The 20,604-nt window shown below is 29.2% G+C and overlaps 1 protein-coding gene across 2 annotated transcripts in view; it reads right to left on the bottom strand.

The window, feature by feature from the left end:
- The window catches only part of Srp72 (signal recognition particle 72), a 36,086-nt gene extending 23,964 nt beyond the window's left edge, over positions 1 to 12,122 (bottom strand). Inside the window, exons 1-3 of one of the 2 annotated variants that reach the window (XM_075366973.1) lie at positions 12,019 to 12,122; positions 8,709 to 8,826; positions 1,656 to 1,793 (exon numbers count right to left, since the gene is read on the bottom strand). In XM_075366973.1, the coding sequence (XP_075223088.1) occupies positions 1,656 to 1,793; positions 8,709 to 8,826; positions 12,019 to 12,121 (359 nt within the window). In that variant the 5' untranslated portion in view covers position 12,122. Of the gene's footprint in view, positions 1 to 1,655; positions 1,794 to 8,708; positions 8,827 to 9,047; positions 9,190 to 12,018 lie in introns of those variants that run through there. The other variant, XM_075366972.1, reaches the window with a different exon arrangement.
- Positions 12,123 to 20,604: the final 8,482 nt, after the last annotated feature.

Below are 20,604 nucleotides of genomic sequence, written 5' to 3'. Positions count from 1 at the left end.
TTACAGATATGGTTCTGGAACCTGTTTTATTTAATTTGTCAGGTCAAAAACCATATGAGACCATCATGTTTACTCAGTGATTGGGTTCCTTGAATTTCAGTATGGTTTTACATCAATCTGTCCAAAAATCAGGGTAAATTTTTTCACTACCGATAACTCGCTAATAGAGTGTTTCTGGACCCAAGTTTATATCGAACTTTCTTCATTACTTTCACTAGTAGAATGAGCTCAGAAAGCACCAATAGCACTACATGAATTGCTCTGTACATAAAACACATATTGAACAAAAAAAAACTTTGTTAATCAGGTATTTCTTACTTACATAATATTACACCTTACAATTATACTAGTGGCAAAGCCAAATAGCAAAATGTTGTTAATCTGGTGAGCTGAACTCTTTTATGTAATGTAAGAAAAAAAATACAATATTTTTTCATAATAAATACAAATATAAAATTTGTAATTTTAATTATTTATTACGTAACATTTATTATTTACAGAAACACTGCATTAACTATATTAAATTTAATAACTTTATTTATACTTTTTATTTTTTTTTAAATTAAGACATAATTATAATTTAAACTGACTTTACTTTAGAAATGATTTTATTTACTGCAGTAACAGCTAAGAAATCTAATTATACAAGGACATAGTAGCCTGAATTGTAAAAAAAGAAAAATTAGTTTTGATAAGTTTTAACAATTGAAACTTCAGGCTCTTTAAAGTACTCTCAATGTGGTTGGATGATGAGTTGGACATATTTTGGAATTTCGTAATACTGTCTGCAGTGATTTTTCTTTCATTTATCCAAGTTAAAAAAAAATTCTTTCCTTTGACACTGTTTTTCATTAATGTAAACAATAAAAAATTGCACAGTGTAACCAATTCCTTTCACATAAAAAAAATCAAATTTGTCTTTATTCCCACTAATTTTATTGTTGTTTTATTATATGGCCATAACTGCAAGACCACATTTTATCACTTGTAATAACTTTTGAAGGAAACTCTTCAAATTACATAACCAACTGGTTTTTTTATCTTGCATGAGCAACCAAGGCAAACATTTGGTGCAATGCATTTCCTGTTCAGATCTTCTGTTAGAATTTGCTGGCATGAACTGAAGATAAAATTCAATCTTCATAGACTACACTGCATACTTTTCAAAATTTCATAATTTTTATGGTAGTAGGTCAGCCAGATTACAGTTAGTCTTTATGTCAAATTTCCCAAATTTGAACAAAAACCACTTACAGATTTTTGTTTTACTAAACACTTCCTTCCTGAAAATATTCATAAATAACAACATGGTTTCAGCAGGCATTTTCCTTAACAGGCAACAAAATTTAATGCAGATTGTTCTTTTATAATCAGTCATAACAATAATTACAATCATAATTTCAAGCACCAAGAAAAACTAATGCAGACACCTTATGAACAGCATAAAGCAGCAACACCTGACTGAAGCAGAATACTGTAAGTTTCCTATATACAGCAACAAGCCCATAAATACATTTACACTACTTAAGAAATACAAATGAAGATGACTGTTTATACACAACAGCCTGAAACAGTCATCTTCAAATACTCAGTAATGGGTGAGTTTTGCTTTAGACAAGTCTTATAAAATTTGAATCATATTTAGTACAACTTACCTTTCAAGCCTGTATAAAATTTGTGCTGTTAATTCCTTTATTTTTAAAGACGGATTAGCACAAGAGTTCACAGTTTTCAATGCTTCTTGAGTTTGATTGAGACGATACTGGCAATATGCTTTCTCAAATATCATGTTTCTACAATAAAAGAAAAATCATTCAAAACATTTTTGAAGTATTAAACTATTCTACTGCACATTTAACAGTATTTAATTGACACATACTATGAGGAATCTCAAGGTAATAAATGTTCAGTATGCCTTTAGGAATCTATTATTCTCATTATAAAAATTAACTCTTTCCAATTTCACTCTTACTTATTAAAATACATACATCATGTGCATACTCAATTTAATGATAGCAGATTGAGTTTTAACATTTCTGAAATACAATTAGACAAAGATTATCAATTCTGTGACCAAATAAATTTAAGAAATGTTATTCTACATACAAAAGTATTATAAAATATAGATAAATATAATTATAAAGCTGATTATGATTCTCAATATTTTAATCATAGATGTAACAGAGAACCCACACATACTTTTAAAAATGATATTTGTCATATTCTATTGTGTCAGTTATGTTTCCAGGTTAATTTTAGACAAAAAATTAATATCTTGTTAAATAACTTTGTTTATACAAAAAATGTATTTATCTTGGTAGCATTTTTCAGAATTTTGATTAAATAGCAAATATTAACGATATGTCCTCTATAGAAGTCATTAAAAAATTTAGAATGGCACATTCATAAGTATGAAAAATAATTTTTAGTTGTTTGGGAAGGTGGCCATGTAATACATGATTTTAATATTAGTTTAACTAGAAAAACATAGATGAAACCGTTTCTTGATAAATCCCTTTGTTTTCAAGTTATAAGCAATTAAAAGTTGCAACAATGAAAAAAATCACAGTAGTAAAAAAACAAGGTAAAACAGCCCTTAATAAATTATTTGTTTTGTATCACCTTCAGAATTATATCCAATAACAAACCTTAAACAGTTAATGTTGGATTTAATGATCCAAACACAATAATGACAGTCAAAATAATAAATGACACTAATAATAATAATACACAATAACTAATAATTTACAATACTATTAAAAATTAAACACCTAGGTCAATAGGAACGTTCTCGGTCTTTTTCAAACAACCCTTGTATTACACAACTTAACTTGTTTGTCTTAACACCATGATTAATTAATCTAGTTTCTAGTTTGTCTTTATAAGAGATGGAACAACTCTCTCATCACCTGTTTGTTTAAAGATTACTTCACTTCAAATTTTATCTATTCATCTAACTTTCAACATCCTTCTTTAACACCACATTTTAAATGCCTCTATTCCTTACCTTTTTATTTTACCTGTTATAAATGTTTCGCCAAGATATTTTCAGATTGCTTTAATCAATTTTTATGAAGTTTTATAACATGACTTCTGAGTAGAGGTAATTAATACCACTCAATTTTGGATACAATTGGTAAAAGAGGTAGGGTGATATGATTGATTCTGAATTTAAAAATGTTACTCAATGAGTAGAATAAATTTTTTATACAATTCTTATTAGTTCACTATTTAGGAGGGCTTTTCAGAAAAAAGTATCATATGCTGAAGTGTGTGCAAATGTTTGTGTGGACTGAAACACTCCATTTTAAAGATTTCTTTCTTAAACATTTTTCAGAATCTCATACTAATACTTAGATGTATATCTAATATTAGCTTACAGTTATTAATACTTTCTGCAGATTGTTAATGTTAACATATAGATTTTTGATATTATTAATACTATAGATTGTAAATAACTCTTCTCTCTCTGATTTTTAGTTTTTTTTTTAATTTTAACCATATTCCAAGTAATACTACGGCTTGAATGGCCAACCTTGAAACCCTATGCCTACTATGAAAGCCAAATGAAGTTTTCATGTAATTCAGCTTTCACAGCAATTCTATATACCTGTAAGTATATTTGAAACATGTGATAGTTTTATAGTTTTCCTGCTTTCAATGGTATAAATATAAATTTCTCTCAATAATATATTTAAATTTACTCAAGAATATATTAGAATGAATACTGCAAAATTACATTAACTTTATTTTGAAATGTTAGCTATTTTAATAAAACTGGTCAGAACATATACAGAGAATGAATTTTTGACGTTAAAAGTCTATACTAGAAAATAGGTATAAGATTTTTACAAAAACCATGAAAGCAGACTAATAAGAATGTCAGAATTTTAAAAATTACGTAACAATACAGTACATCAGTAGAACTTACAAATTAAGAAAGAGAGAATTTTACAAGAGGAATCTATTTAACAAAAAAGAAATACATAAAAAATAAAATAAAAGAATCGAGGAAAAACAAAAAGAAATTGGAACATAGCACCAAACAAAATTGGGTCCAAAATTGAAAGAATTGGACTAGCCACTGCATTGCCAACCAGGAATTTAACTGCAGTTTATTTAAAAAAAAAAAAAAAAAAAAACAAAATTACTCATTAAGCTTAATTTACTTAAGCTTATTTACTTTCATTTAATTTTAATAAATGTTCAAAATATCCTGCTTCTGTTGTTTGACAGTATGTCAGAAGATTGTAAAACGATACTGCATTAATCAATGATTACCTTGTAATATTGTGTGCTGATTCTTAAATTCTATTTTGTAAATTATCAATATCTTGGTGCTTATTATAATAAACAATACAATTTAAGAGACCCAACAGAAAGTAACCCAGTGGTGGCAGGTCGTATGATCTAGCTGGCCACTCTATTTGACCCCTTTGGCCAATCCAGGAAAAAAATGCATTTCAAATTTCACATACCCGAAGACGAGAAACAAGTTGGGCACCATCTTGTTGAAACCAAATGTTTTGGAAGTCGGGACCAACAATATTTTAATGTTTATAATGACATGGTCGAGAAGCTAAGCCTCATTTCACTGCATTTAAATTTTCATCAATAAATATAGGCCTTATCAATTGTCCACAAACATTACCTGCCCATACATTTACTTTTACTGAATAATGTGTATATGCCACACGATTACAGTGTGTTTTATTATCAGTCCAGTATCAACAATAATGGCAATTTACATCACCAGTTAAAAAAATTTGGCCTCATCACTAAAAAGTATGTTATTTAATAAATTAGGATTAACACAAATACTGTTCATCATAATTTTGCAGAACTGAAGTCTTTTTCGTAGTCATTTTCATTAAGTTCTTGCACCAGAAACACTTTGAAGAGTTTGAAATTTTCACTTTTTAATGTTCAACTCACTGAAATTTGACTAATGTATGTTCTTGTGTGCTTCATACAATCAGGAATGAGGAATGAGGATTCATAAATAAATTCAACTCAATAAATTCTTGCTATTTGTTGCAGATTTAGACCTCCCTAGTTTTCCCCTATTATTAATGATCCCTCTTTCTTCAAATCTTTCTTGATTGTTGAATCTTTTGTTTTGACAGTGCACCTTTTGGAATAGGGTTACGATTATAAAATGTTGCATTGAACAATTCAAAAACTTCATTGTACAACCTAACTCTATTACCAAAGCCCCTCATTATTAAAAGTGTGACCCTCTCCTGTTTACTACGTGATATGTTGATAGCAATTACAGACCCACTAGGTTGGTCTAGTGGTGAACTTATCATCACAGATCAGCTGAATTCAAAGTCAGAAGTCCTAAGGTTCAGATCCTAGTAATGGCAGATACTTTTATATGAATTTGAATACTAGATTGTGCATGCTGGTGTTTTTTGGTGATTAAGGTTTCAATTAACCACACATCCCAGGAATGATCGACCTAAGACTGTACAATACTATACTTCAATTACATTCATACATATCATCCTCGTTCAACCTCTGAAGTAATACCTTACAGTGGTTCCATAGGCTAAACTTAAAGAAAGAAAAAAGTAGGTAGCACAGGAAAGATTCAATTGGTATAAAACAATTACAGAAAAGGTAAAAAAGATGTAAATAACAATAGTAGCTAACAAATATGACAAAGATAATCAAAATCAATTTGCCAACGGATTCCAATAAATCCTCATAAACATGTAGTATTGCTCTAAATGGAATATTACACAACAATAAGGTAAAGTTTATTTTTGCAAAAATGGTAACAAACCATCACTGATCACCATGATTATGTGACAATATTTTTACTTGCACATAAAATGGGAACAAACAATTTTTTGTTAAAAAAATAAAAAATGTTAATTTTTTTAAATTTAAATTAACTTTTATTTAATTTCATTATTTGAACTTAGTAAATTTTGTAATTTTCAAAATACAAACTTTACCCCACCACCATTTTGGTTGCAGACATCATGCCAACTTTTTATTTACCCATTTCTCTTTTCTTAAAAAGACCTTTAAAATGATGTATCACACAAAGGTTACTACCATCTAAAATATTTGAGTTACAACCACTGGGCCACTCCCCCCAGAGAAAGGGCCTGAAATTCTATTTCTCTTCAAAAGGTACTAGTTGACCAATACCGTATCTTGAAAGTTACAGTATTCTATATAGAACAATTTTAAATTTGTTGAGGGGCTTCCTACTTTTGATTTACTCTGAAGTATAATAAATAATTCATAATAAATATTTCTAATATTCATTGAAAATTTTCACTTGCATAGACTATTTCCTGAGAGACTCCACTAATTAGAAAATGAGAACCGCCTTTAGAAAGCTAGTCAATGGTACTAATTATTAAATAGATTTTTAATTAGTACATAAAGCAAATCAGATGAGAACTATTCTCCACAATCATATAATCACATTTTCATTGTTCACGGTTTTGTTTTGTTCACAGTTTTCAACTTTCCTGTACAACAACCACTCACCAAACAAATATGTAAACAATAACAGTATACTTATTAACTAAAACTGTAGCATTTATAAATAATTTGACAAATGTTTCAAAATTTTATATTTATTGGGAATTAAGAAAAAACTCAAATTTTTTTAATCAACTTCAGAAAGTTTGCCTACTGATAATTGTTTTATTGTATAATAATGAAAATAACAAAAGAAAATTCACAACCTAGCATGTGGATACACCTACTCTTTGATACAACAGTGAAAAACTATTAAAATATGAATATTACAAACGTTAACGTGGTTTGACAAATTTTCCTTTACTGATTGTTTTTTGTTTTAATCAACTTAAACAATGTACTGTAGTTAAACTAATTTTTAAAAATAAATTAGATTCATGAAACAAAAAGTCTTGTAAAGACTAATGATTAGAAGAAAACATATTGGTAAATATGAAATTTACCATAATTACATATCTACTGTTCAAAAAATAACCGAACTATTTTCCTAAAATAAAAAGTTTCCAATAGATATTTTAACATACATCACAATGGATTGGAAAATTATCATCAAGATTAAAAATGGGATGCAAATGCTGTTCAAACATGATGATGTTGACAGTCTTTGTTGATGCAAAGGTTGTTCACTATGAATTCCTACCAACAGGGCAAACAGTCTACTGCAATTATTACCTACAAATCATCAGAGATTTCATGAAATGATGAACAAGAGGAGGAGGAGACCTGAACTTAGATCAGATAAAAACAATTGCAAGATACCATTTTTACAGAATTTCACCCATTCAACAATATAAATAACAAAAATAATAATATTCTAAAGGATATAAATGCTTTACACAGATTCATAGTGGGTCTGGCCAAAACCAACAAACATTCTGTAGCAGAATGGATCAAGGATAAGGAAAAGAAGCAGGTAGTAAGAAGTAGATAGTAAGAAATAGATGATCTATCAACACACGACTATGAAACAGACAAAGCCTATCAAATTAAGTGCTTTGATCCTCCATCTAGGAGCCTATCCTGCCCCAAATTTATACTTTTTCCTTGAAATATAAATGGATGGTGGAAGAGCATTGTAATATGCTATTTTCATCCTGAGTGGTAGCAGTACCAGTCAGTAGATTTTGCACTAACAAACTCAAATAAATAAATATAACCTGCTTTTATGAAAGAAGTTGGCTGAATTTGAAAATAACTTTCAGCCATCCATGAATAGACTGAGGCTTTCCAAAGAAAGCTTTTATCAATCTTAAAACAAGTGACATGTGTAGAGTTACAACTACATTAGAAAACATTCAGCAAGATCTAGAGAGTATAACATCTGAACGCAGATTCAGTTCCAGACCTGACTACCCCTAACCATGTGTCCAACAGGCTGGTCTAGTGGTTAACTCATCGCAAATCAGCTGATTTTGAAGTTGAGAGTTCTAGGGTCCAAATCCTAGTAAAGGCAGTTACTTTTATATGGAATTGAATATTAGATTGTGGATACTGGTGTTCTTTAGTGGTTGGGTTTCAATTAACCAAACATCTCGGAAATGGTCGACCTGAGACTGTACAAAACTACACTTCAGCTACATTCATACATATCATCCTCATTCATCCTCTGAAGTAATACCTTACGATAGTTCTAGAGGCTAAACAGAAAAAGAGAGATACCCCTATCATATACACTCTCCAATATGCTCCTTATTTTATTTTTACCTAACAAATTTTATATTGAAATCCATATTCCCATGTTCATTAACAAAGAAAGATGTTTACAAAACCGCTTACATGTTACCTGTTCTTAAACATGAAAAGTACTGTATGTTTTAAATATGTTATGTGTTAAATAAATATTTGCATTTCATAAGCGAACATTTTTTAAATGTCCACCATTACGGAAGCCTAAAAGGTTGAAAAAAAGTGAAATAACAAGGGACTAAACATAGTTTATATCGTACAGGACATAAAATTTATTTATTATAAGCTAACAAAATTAATAGTCTTGACATAAAAAATAATTTTAGAGAATAATTACTTTAAATCATAATACCTCATTTTCAATCATAGTACCTTCGACTCAAAATTTTGCTTGGTTATAATCATTTTAATATCAAGATAAGTTCAAATTAAATCAAAATACTTCTGTACAATCACATCTAGAGGTAATACAGAAACTAATTAAAACTAACGCAGCATGCTAAAGAATTACTCACTCTGCAAACTTTGGTTGCTTTTGAAAAGCTTGTAATGCATCTTGAAATCGTGATAACTGTATCAAGCAGACTATTTTACAATGAAATGCTTTTTCTTCATCTTGATAACTATGCAGTACTGTAAAAAATACAATCATAGATAAAACTTTTATAATATTTGCCAAATATATTTCACTTACCAGTTCCAGTAATTGTATATGAAATACAAACATATCTTCTGCAACCATATCGATCAGAACATGATCAAACTTGTAAACATTAATTTTAAAATACCTTATCATGAGCAATACACACAACACATCACTGCAATTTACGTAAATGAAGTTAGTAAAAACTTACATGATAAAGATTTACTGAGCTCAACAGCAAACCAAAAGGACAAATTTGACATCATCCTGCAATAGAATGTCTTCATGGCCATGATACACTGCTTCATCATTCTGACACTTTTCCATAAAAAAAAGGTTTTAATCATCTAAATCTACTTTGTACCACAGTTCCACCAGACATAACAGCAATCGTCAAAATCAGATGTCAGATAAAGTGTTAGAAACATTCTGAGGCATTTTAACCTAAAATTAAGTTTTAGAATATATTAAGGCATAGACCCTAGAATATTAATTATTTTGTGATACTATACAAAAGTTAATAATAAAGGAAATAATGTTCATTAGTTAGACTACTTATGCCATCAGATGCTATCTTTTTAATTATTTTTCCATGAATGTTTATGTTTTTCATGTTTAAACAGTTCACAAACTTCATCATTGTAAATGACAATTTTTCTGCTTTTTGCCTACAAAAGAGAATATAAAAATGTTTTTCACAGAAAAATTTCCAATATTACTGAAGCAAATTTAACTATTAAAAAATGTTTGGATTCAACAAAAATTATATTATGTTTGATATCTGAATATTATTTTTTTCTGGAGAATTTATAACCAAACATTATAAAAGAAACCACATGTCATTTCCCATTAGCGCAGGATTGGCTAACGAATAATAATTCAGTTTTACTTTATTCTATTTATCAAGCACCCAATCTATAACTGCTGGAAGGGGGTAAAATTTTTGATAGGACCATACCAAACCTATTAGCTAACTTTAAAAACGTGTAAGAATCTTCAATCATCTATCTATACACTACATTCAATTCATTGTTTATAGTTCTGTTTCTGTTAGCCCACCAGGCTGGTCTAGTGCTGAACTTATCTCAAATCAACTGATTTCAAAGTCGACAGTTCTAAGGTCCAAATCCTAGTAAAGGCAGTTACTTTTATACAGATTTGAATACTAGATCTTGTGTTCTTTGGTGGTTGGGTTTCAATTAACCACACATCTCAGGAATGGTCAACCTGAGACTGTACAAAACTGCATTTCATTTACACTCATACATCATGTTTCCTATTTGTATTTGATAATCTATTTGAGTAATTTTAAGTAAAAATAATAGTCATTATTATTTTAAAAACCCAATGGTGTTAATTGGAAAACAGGTCTGTCAAGGAGAAAGTTATGCAATTCTTTTTTTATTCTCAATAAAACAATTGCATTAACTCTGTAAGTTTACCTCATGTTTTATTAACCTAACAGAAACTTAAGCGCTGAAATTGTATGAATTTAAATTACACAATTCAAATTTTAAAAAAAACCTTTAACAGAGGAACACCAATTGTAAAAAGTTGTTAATGAACAATGAATATCAACAGCAACAAGAATTAAGTTTTTATTCAATAAATGAACAAGACACATTTTTCTTACAACTATTACAAGATACAACATTAACCAACAACTTAACTTGAACTATACATCTGCAGGTACTAATTTGATAAATCAATATCCTACAGCATTGATTAACACCAATACTAAAGGCTAAGTTGTTCTGCTGTAAATATAAATCACTCTCACATAATAAAGATTATAACACATTAAACTCAACACTCTACAGAAAGATTGATATACATAAACAGAGATAACTACTACTTATATGACAGGTTCACATTCATACAGAAGACTATAAAGTTGTCATAGGCATGTGTTGATGAGTTAACTGCTTACAATGTAATTATACTAAACAACACATGTTGAGTTATGCAAGATCTGTTCAAGGATATCTGATACAATCAATGAAATATTTTTAGTTTTAAGATGTTGGATAAAAAAGTAAATTATGTTAAATGGTAATTGAAATAAATTGTAAAATAAAAAATGCTGAACTGTTTACCAAAAAAAGGTCTTTAGAAAAAAAATACAATTGTCTCTTGCAATCTTGAAACTTATAAAAAGAATAAAAAACAGACATCCTCTAAGTTAATACAAAATTAACATAATCCAAATAAACAAAAAATTCATCAGTTACATTGACATATTCTGTCTTTTCATAATGATAATAGATGTACAAAATGAGAAATGGAAGGCATATTACAATTAGTTCATAAATATAATTGACATGTAGCTGCCGATTTCTTCATAAAACCATATTGACTGTTATTAATTTCTAAATAATAATTTTAAAATAATTCTATACAGAAAGCAGAAGCATTATAGAAAATCTTCAATATTTTGTAATTTCAACTTATTTTTGTAGTAGAGAATTACGCTCATTTATTACAGTACTCAAACCCAATAAACTCCAATGAAGATTGGATTTACTCCTTTAAAATAAAACTATTAAATGCTGAATTTAACCATTTAATGTTTAGATTTTTTGGCAGTATTTATGTTTTTACAACGTATTATGTATGTGTTTTTGCTAAGTTAAAAAAGGCGAAAGTTAATTTCTTTTCCTAATACACTTAATCAAAATTTGGAAAAAAAGATAAAAATTGACCCATTTTCAAACATAATGAACAAATCCAAATAATCAGTCAACTTAAAAATAAAATTAAGCAATATACCGTAAAATGTAGAATTAAAATACCCCCCCAAAAGAAAGAAATATTTATTTCACAAAAAATTACAGTGACTAAATAAATTGAAAGAATTAAACTTCTGTTAACTTTCAAAGTTTGTTTAAAACTTGTTTAATCAGGCAGCCGATAATATTATAGTTACAAATTGTAATTCAAAATTAGATTTAGATACACACCTTCTTTCATGTACACTCTCAACATGTTCTTTATTATTTAAATGAACCATTCTTACATGAAAAATTATTTAAAACTAGCAAACACAGTAATTCAACATTTAACTACACTGACATCACACTACCGTAACCTAAAAAACAAATACGGAAACAAATGACAATTATTTAATTGAATTGTGTGAGGTAAAGTTATTAAATAATGATAACATTTATATAAATTCTTACGTTTATTTGCAGATTTGAGACCTCTCTCATAATCACCATTTTGACAAAATTTATTAAGCTCTGCATACAGAGCTGAGAGCGCAGTCACGTTAGCAGAAGCCATGCTGGCATAACACAGATTAACCAACCCCAGGAAAGTAAATTTAAAGAAAAATTTCATATACTAACCGTGACATCAAGGTTTCATTTAGCAATTAATTTTATTAAATCCGTAGAATAAATTATTAATTTTTACTTCACTTATATTACTAACAAAATGTGAAGTATTTTAATACATTTAAAACACTTAAGCCAAAATGGGAATTCACAATATACCCACTTAATCAAAATAATTATTTAATAATATTTGGGGACTTTTCTTAATGTCTTACAGCCTCTGTTAATAGTCTGGAGATTTATATTATTTGAAAAAATTACCATTAAAAATCTAATAAATATAAGTGTTTAATAATCAGTTCAAAAGAGCAGTATTCTTTCCTTTTATAACATTGATATACAAAGTATCTCAAATTGACGTATACACTATGAATGATAGCCAAAAAACGAAAAAGGGTAGACCATGACAAAAGTGTTATTAGGTGGTAGTTTAAAACATGTGATGTGCATTGTTGCTCATTGCTAGATTTATATTGTAATAACGTAGCTGAAACTTTTTAACGTTAAGTGATATTTGAAGTGTTATTAGAAATTTGAGAATACTGAAAAAGTTCAAAAATGTTTGAGGGCAATGGAGTTTGTAAAACTATCAACAACGAGAATAACAATTACAAGAATTCGTGACAAGTTTGAAGCTAATGTAACTGTGGAAAATGTAAACAAAGAACAGTTCAAGACGAAGTGTATTAAAATATAGTTTAGTAATGCATATCTTTACATGATACCAAAAGAACTCTGTTACGAAATGTTTACGTGAGACTGTTATAACTTAACGATCGCTTAATTAACTTTAAACATTGTAGTCAATTATATGCAAACATACAGTGACGTTAAACACATTTCAAATTGTATGCAGTAACCAATTATTTACATTACATTTGTAGAATGGTTGAATTACGAAATTTTTGGCGGGGTTACGGTGAAACATACGAGGGAAGTAATTCTGATGCAAGGCATCGTATTGCCTTTTTTCAAGAAATTTACATTAACTATATCAACTAAATCTAATGTTTATGTTAATGATTAATTTTTAAAAAGTGCTAATGATTAACATAACATACGCCAAGATTATCGACATATGAATGCACATCTTAATAATAGCCTCCAATTTTTAAGATTAGCCATAAATTAATTTCTGCATGCCTATACAGATTCACAGTGCAATGTTCCATAGCACTCATTGTAGTGCATAATAAAAATGCTGATAGATCACTGCATTGTATTCAAAAACTATGCATTAACCTGAAGTTACCCCAAACACTAATGACTTCCATTGCTAATAGTTTTCATAATACCTTTATATTTTACAAGCTGCAGTTTGACAACCATTCAATACAGTTTTGCTTTCAATCAGCATTGAAAAAAATCACTACAAGTAGAATTATCACACAGTATAATTATCTAATGTTACATAAATATGAGTAATCATATAATAAATAAAATAATATTTATATGGCCGTTTGCTAGTTAGACCACCATTAGATATTGGTTCAGGGGATGCAATTTGTAGCATGTGAAAATGCCATGCCTGACTGGGATTTGAACCTGAGAGCTCTGGATGAAAGGTCTCATAAGCTGCTAGGCATGCTTGGTTTTTAATCTTAAAATTTGCTACTGTTCTTTTCAATTTCTACCTACTAATGTTTTTGTGGATATCTCTCCATTAACCTCTTTTTTGTGGCTTGCAACTGTTTTTCTATTTAGGCGTTTCATAAGAATGAGCTTGATCTGTAATTTCTTTTCTTTTTTGTTTCAATCACAATTTATCCTAGTGAAAGGATTTACTGTGCTTATCAAATGTGAACACGGATATTTTAGATACATTGAACATCCTAGTTTTTATAGTTTTCAAGGAGTTCACTCAATAATTCTAAGGCTAGATTTCAGCCTTCTTCCCAGCAATGACTTGACAATATTTTGAAATGATATTCATACTGCTTTCTCAGATTCTTTCAAATAACTCAAAGTCTGAATCATTAAGCTTCAATAACTTACATATATGTTGTCAAACAAATATTTCACCTTGCTGTGAATTTGCTCTTAAGGTACAAAAAAATCATAGCCGTTCCATTTGACAAAATCTTTCATCAAATCAAGTTTTATGTAATTGTGGAAAATAAACATTTTTCAGATTCACAAGAGCTTGACACAATTTTTTTCTGCCCTGCTACAAAGGCTTCTCTCTTTGGCTAGTCTTTTTTTATGTAGTGGTTTTTCCTGTCTCATTCACATAAAAAACAACAGTAATTAGTGTAACCGAGCTGCAGTTCTAATAAGACTGGTGTCTTAGACCTTTAGGTCTCCACTTTATGTACCAATAATACATGTCGTATAGTCATATCTCTTCATCTAGTGCATAAGCAAGAGGAATTGATGATTTCTCATTTCATTGTAAAGCAGTAAGTTACAGATAAATCTTTCAGCCATAGATCGTATGGTTGAAAGAAGACTATAATTTCTAGGCGTTAACAGATTTCTTGAATCTAATTGATTCCTTAAATTTGTATGATAAAAAAGTTTGTTAAGTGGTTCTTAAGCTCTCTCCATACCTTAGGAACAGTAAAAGGCATGCTGTGGCTTCCACTTAGCCAGCTTAGTTAAGTTACACAAGATTACAGAAGATGTGAGAGGGCGAAGACTTGTACCTGAACTCCTATTTTACATCCAAGATAGTTTGTATGATTTTTTAACTGAAGTAATATTTCTTCTTTAAGGCTTAAATATTATTTACCACACACACAGCAAAAATTGTTGGGATGATTTATTTATAAGAGTGATTTTTATATAAATTACTAACAATACAAAAAAATAATACATAGGAAGCACAACAAAAACATCTGTTTCAGAAAAAGTAGTAATAAAACAAAAGACCAAACCTTAAAATCTTAGTAAAGACAGTTACTTTTATATGGTTGAATATTTGATCGTGGATAGTGTTCTTTGGTGGTTGGGTTTCAATTAACCACACATCTCAGGAACAAGACACTACATTTACATTCATCCTCTGAAGTAATACCCAAGGTGGTTCCAAAGGCTAAACTGAAAAAAGTGTACTGTATAGTCAGTTAGTTGTTAGGTAGTGCACTGAAAGTTATATTTACAATTTTACGTTCTGTTTAGGTATTCAGATATCAAGTTTATATTTATTAGCTAAGCAATGGATTTTGTTATTATTAATAAACCGATAGTTTATCTTTATTAAATGTCCTATTTAGGTATGCAGATGTCAAATTTATGTTTACTAGTAAAGCGATAGCCTTTCAGTGGTACCATCCAACTAACTGACTAACTACAAATTGCCTATTGGTTACTCTTGAAAATTAACAGCGCTCAGAAACGAGCTTGCTAGTCAATTGAGTTTGATCTACTAGTGCTATTATATATATATATTCTATTTTTACTGAGTTAAGTTTTATTTTCTTAATATTAGAAGTTCAAAAAAGGCTGAGATGTGAAAAGCAAACAATTTAGTAAAAGAACATAGTGCAGAATTGAGGGGAAAAATAGCAAAAGAATTGGATACACCAAGTTTAATTGTGTTTATTACATAATTATTAGTTGTAATATAAAATTATTGTATATACATACGATTCTACCGATGAATCTGTGGAATTTAGAAAAGCATTAGGAAGATGAGGTAAAGAAGATTTTTGAGGAGAACATCGCAAGAGGACTGAGTAAAAAAGATAAGGTATAAAATGTAGAAGATGAATGGGAGAATGTTAAAAAGGAAATTCTTAATACGGGAAAATTAAGAAGAACTTTGAGGTACATAAATTAAAATCTAATAATGTATTAAACAAAGAGGATACACTGATTTGTAACACAAAAGGAAAAATTAATGTGGGTGAAATATATTGAGTTATACAGAGGAAATCAATTAGAAGAGGATGAAAAGGGAGAAACAATACTGTGATCTGAATTTAAGAGAACATTAAAAGATTTGAGTGTCAGAAAGGTTCCTGGACGAAATACCTGCAGAATTACTGCACAATGCAGGAGAGAATCAGACTTCAAAAAGAGTGTTATAGTTATGATACCAAAGAAAGCAGGTGCAGATAAATGTGAAGAATACAGAACAGTTAGCTTGACCACTCATGCGTCAAAAATCTGAACTAGAATTCTGTACAGAAAAATTGAGAGGAGAGTGGTAGAAGTGTTAGCAGAAGACCAATTTGGTTTCAGGAAAAGTATAGGGATAACAGAAGAAATTTTAGAGCTCAGATTAATAGTAGGAGGATTAAAGAAAAAGAAACCAACATACTTGGCATTTATATACCTAGAAAAGGCATAGACTGGAATAAAATTTTCAGCATTTAAAAAAAATTAGGGCAAGATTTACAGGAACCGAACAGCAACAGTAATAATTGATGAACATAAGAAAGAAGCTGTAATAAAAAAGGGAGTCTGACAAGGATGTTCCCTATTCCTGTTACTTTTTAATCTTTACATATAACTAGCAGTTAATGATGTTACAGAACAATTTAGATCCAGAATAATAGTACAAGGTGAAAAGATAAAGATGCTATGATTTGCTGATGATATAGTAATTCTAGCTGAGAGTAAAAAAGATTTAGAAGAAACAATGAGTAGCATGGATGAAGTCCTATGCCAGAATCACCACATGAAAATAAACAAAACAAAGGTAATGAAATGTAGTAGAAATAATGTTAGATGAACCACTAAATATAAAAATAGGAAGAGAAGAGAAGATTACAGAGATAGAATTACTAAAGATGGACGAAGGGAGTGATATAAAATGCCAAATAGCATAGGTGAAACGAGCCTTCATTCAGAAATATAATTTGTTCACGTAAAAAATTAATATAAGCGTCAAGAAAACATTTTTGAAAGTATATGTTTGGAGCGTAGCTTTATATAGAAGTGAAACTTGGACAATCTGAATACCTGAGAAGAAAGATTAAACTTTTGAAATGTGGTGCTATAGGAGAATGTTAAAAATCAGCTGGGTGGATAGTGACAAATGAAGAAGTGTTGTGGTATATGATAAAGAAAGAAGCATTTGGAAAAATTTAGTTAAAAGAAGAGAGACTAATAGGCCACATATTAAGGCATTCTGGAATAGATGCTTAAATATTGGAGGAACAGGCAGAAGGGAAAATTGTGCCGGCAGGCAACGTTTGTAATATGTAAAACATATTGTTAGGGATGTAAGATGTAGGGGGTATACCGAAATGAAATGATTGGCACTAGATAGGGAATCTTGGAGAGCTGCATCAAACCAGTCCAACTGACTGAAGACAAAAAGTAAATAAAATTCCATTATATAAATTATTATAAAATACTTGTAACAAAGAACCTCTTAAACAAATCACACACACACACACACACACACTTGTAGCCGTAGCACATGTTACACGATTCCGTGTTGATTATGAATTATGTCCAGAAATGGAAGCTGAATTTGGAGTTGTGTTAGTGCTTCTTTGTCCAAAATTATGTTGTGTAGGAGACAAATTGTCTTCATTATAAATTTAGTGGTTTCCACATTGGATTCGATTACTTTCCATATTATTTGCCACTTGCTGTAGCCATCCCAAAGGCACATTCCATGGTGTGACTTGCTTTTGAAAGACTTTCATCAAACATGGTGTTTTCAATGATTTATTAGTTAATAAATCATCAGAATTAAACATATGACCTAATCTAAGTATTCTTGCAGAAAGGCGGAATATTCCCCTTTAAGAATAGAATTGTTGCATAATCTTCATTCCAGATGTAAGAACCTATTTTTAGCATTAATGAAAGAATCACCTAGCTGGAATTATCAGATTTATGTGGTAATGAGACGATAAATCTGCCTTGATTGCTCCTATTGGTCAGTTAATATGCTCAAACTGAAAGGACAACTTTCTGTGAAAAAAAACTGAAAATTGGCAGTCATACTAACCTTGGTTCCAAAAGGAACAATCTATAAAAATGTTATAATATTCTATAAAAATATATGTAATTGTTGTATATGAAATTAACAAACAGTTAATTAAAATTATTATTAACAAGTATATAAAGCATGTTAATTACATAAAAAAGGAACTATATCTCACATTAAATCTGAAAAAATAATCTTTGTTTTTAAACTGATTTTTTTTAAGATCTTGTTTATATTTAATAAAAAATAATTTTCCTTTGTTTTCTGTTTTAGCCAATACCTTAAATGTAAGCTTTTTAGTTTCGTTTTAATTCATTATATAGCAATATTAAACTAAAAATCACACTTTTTAAGTCAGATTAAATTGAATTTAATCAAGTCAAAGATTGTTACACTTTTTACTTCATGATGCAGACCATGCCAACTCGATCACAGATACCTGTGTTTATTATGTTTTACTGTTCCACATTAGAAACAATAAACATAAATTTTCAAATATAGATAACATGCAAATATTAAATTAAGTAATAATAAATTTAAATCCAAGAAAATTGCTGTTACTTTCAAGAAATATATAACAAAAAATTTGTAAAATAAAAACACCAACAAAAGTAAAATTAAAGAACAAGTAAAATTTGGACTTACTGATTGGATTAAAGAAATAGTATTTAAATTTTTAAAAAAACTCATTTTCATCACTAACAGATCATACATTTTTATATTTGTTTTTAATCTAACATACATAATTTCTGCAAAAAAAATGTAAAAGGGGTAAAGAATAAGTAATACATACATGATTATTAATTCTTATAAATAATTATTTCTTATCTTTATCAACTGTTGAGAATAGAAACAAATCTCTTTCAAATTCCATTCTTATGAAGACGGGTACAATATTTCTTAATTACTAGTTTATTATTACTGTATACGATGGAATGTTGCACTTTGCAACATACATAATTAAATGAATACAAGTAAGGGCTGTTTTAATAAAAAAACAAAGTGGGTGGCATTTTGCCATATGTCATCATTCACTGCAATACATTTTTCATTATCACTCTTTTATTCATTGTCTTAGAAAAAGTTTCCCATCACTGATTAAATCCAAAGTTCCAATCCATCAAACCTCTCTGATGCTAGCCATTATTGTTAATGGGAAAAAAAAATCGCTAGGTGTATGTCTGGGACAACAGTGGATATCTTAAGACCAACTATTTTTGTTGCATTATGTAGGCAAACTTTGGAAACTGCCCATGTATTCTGTACTGAACAGCATATTATTAAATCTTGCATCAGAATTTACAGTACTTCCATGATCAAGGAACTCAATAAGTCCCTGTTGTTCCAAAAAACAGTGTTCATAATGAACTTCCTACCTGAATGTTCTTACTTAAACTTCTTGAGCCTTAAAGATAATGAACTATTAGGAATGATTTCTGCTTTGTTTCAACACTAGTATAATATCTAAATCGCATTGCCCTGTGGTAAAGCAGTTCATCTCTTTCGGTAGTTGTGAAAAAACATTTGAACTGCAGAAAGATTTTTTCTTGTGTCCATATCATTTTTTGCAGCTACCTATACAACAATTTTCTGTAATCAATTTTATTCTTAAAATATTGTAAATCAAAGAATGCACAATGTTTAGAAATTTATCAGATTTGTGAAACTATAAAAATTATTTATTTTCATAAATTTGATTAACTTAACACAACAAGATCATTTGTGATCAGGTGACAGTCACCTCTGTCTGTATGTATACTCGCAAAGCTCTATAGCTTTCTTATGAAGAAAGTACAAAAATCTATAGCTTTCTTATGAAGAAAGTAGCAGCTTTCTATATCATGGAATTCTTCTTACCTTTTCAAATTGAAATGACACCACTTTCAAACTTTACTTTCACACTCAAAATTTGGTTTTTGGTCAACAGCAAATTTGTTGAACTTCACATTTTCTTTATTTTAACACTCATTTCAGTTTTGTGGCACAATTAACACAAATATTAGTTGACAATAGTTTCTAACTTACGACTACTGATGCAAGAACTATGTCTCCAAAATATAAATCTGTAATAAAGTTGAAAAACCTCAATTTATAAAACATACCTTGCATGTATTAGCCTTCCCTACCATTAAACAAAATGATGGGAAAGCTGAGTACAATAGCTGTCACCTTTTCCATGAGCAAATCCTGTCAGAAGTCAGTAGAGTTTGTACTTTATTTGGATACTACTTGTAATGGAAAGCAATTATAAAGCAATTTTTTTAAATTTGTTTTTCAGAAACTTGTAGGGTAGCAATTTGAATTTACTTTTTAACATTGTATGTTTTATAATTTAATCTGTGATATCAATTAGATACAAATAAGTAGATCAGTAATAATTATCTTTCTTTTCTTTTTTTTTTTTTGGTCAAGATTATATCTGACTATTATGAATGACAAATATATTGACAATAACATAGCACTTAACTTTTTATATTTTCTTATTACTTGACAATGGAAGAAATTTTAAATGGGATATATAATTTAAGGTTGTATAATAA

This window comes from Lycorma delicatula, chromosome 5, assembly GCF_047948215.1.
Source record: "Lycorma delicatula isolate Av1 chromosome 5, ASM4794821v1, whole genome shotgun sequence".
In the NCBI taxonomy this organism is placed as follows: Eukaryota; Metazoa; Arthropoda; class Insecta; order Hemiptera; family Fulgoridae; genus Lycorma; species Lycorma delicatula.
This window is presented reverse-complemented; position numbering and strand designations above follow the sequence as displayed.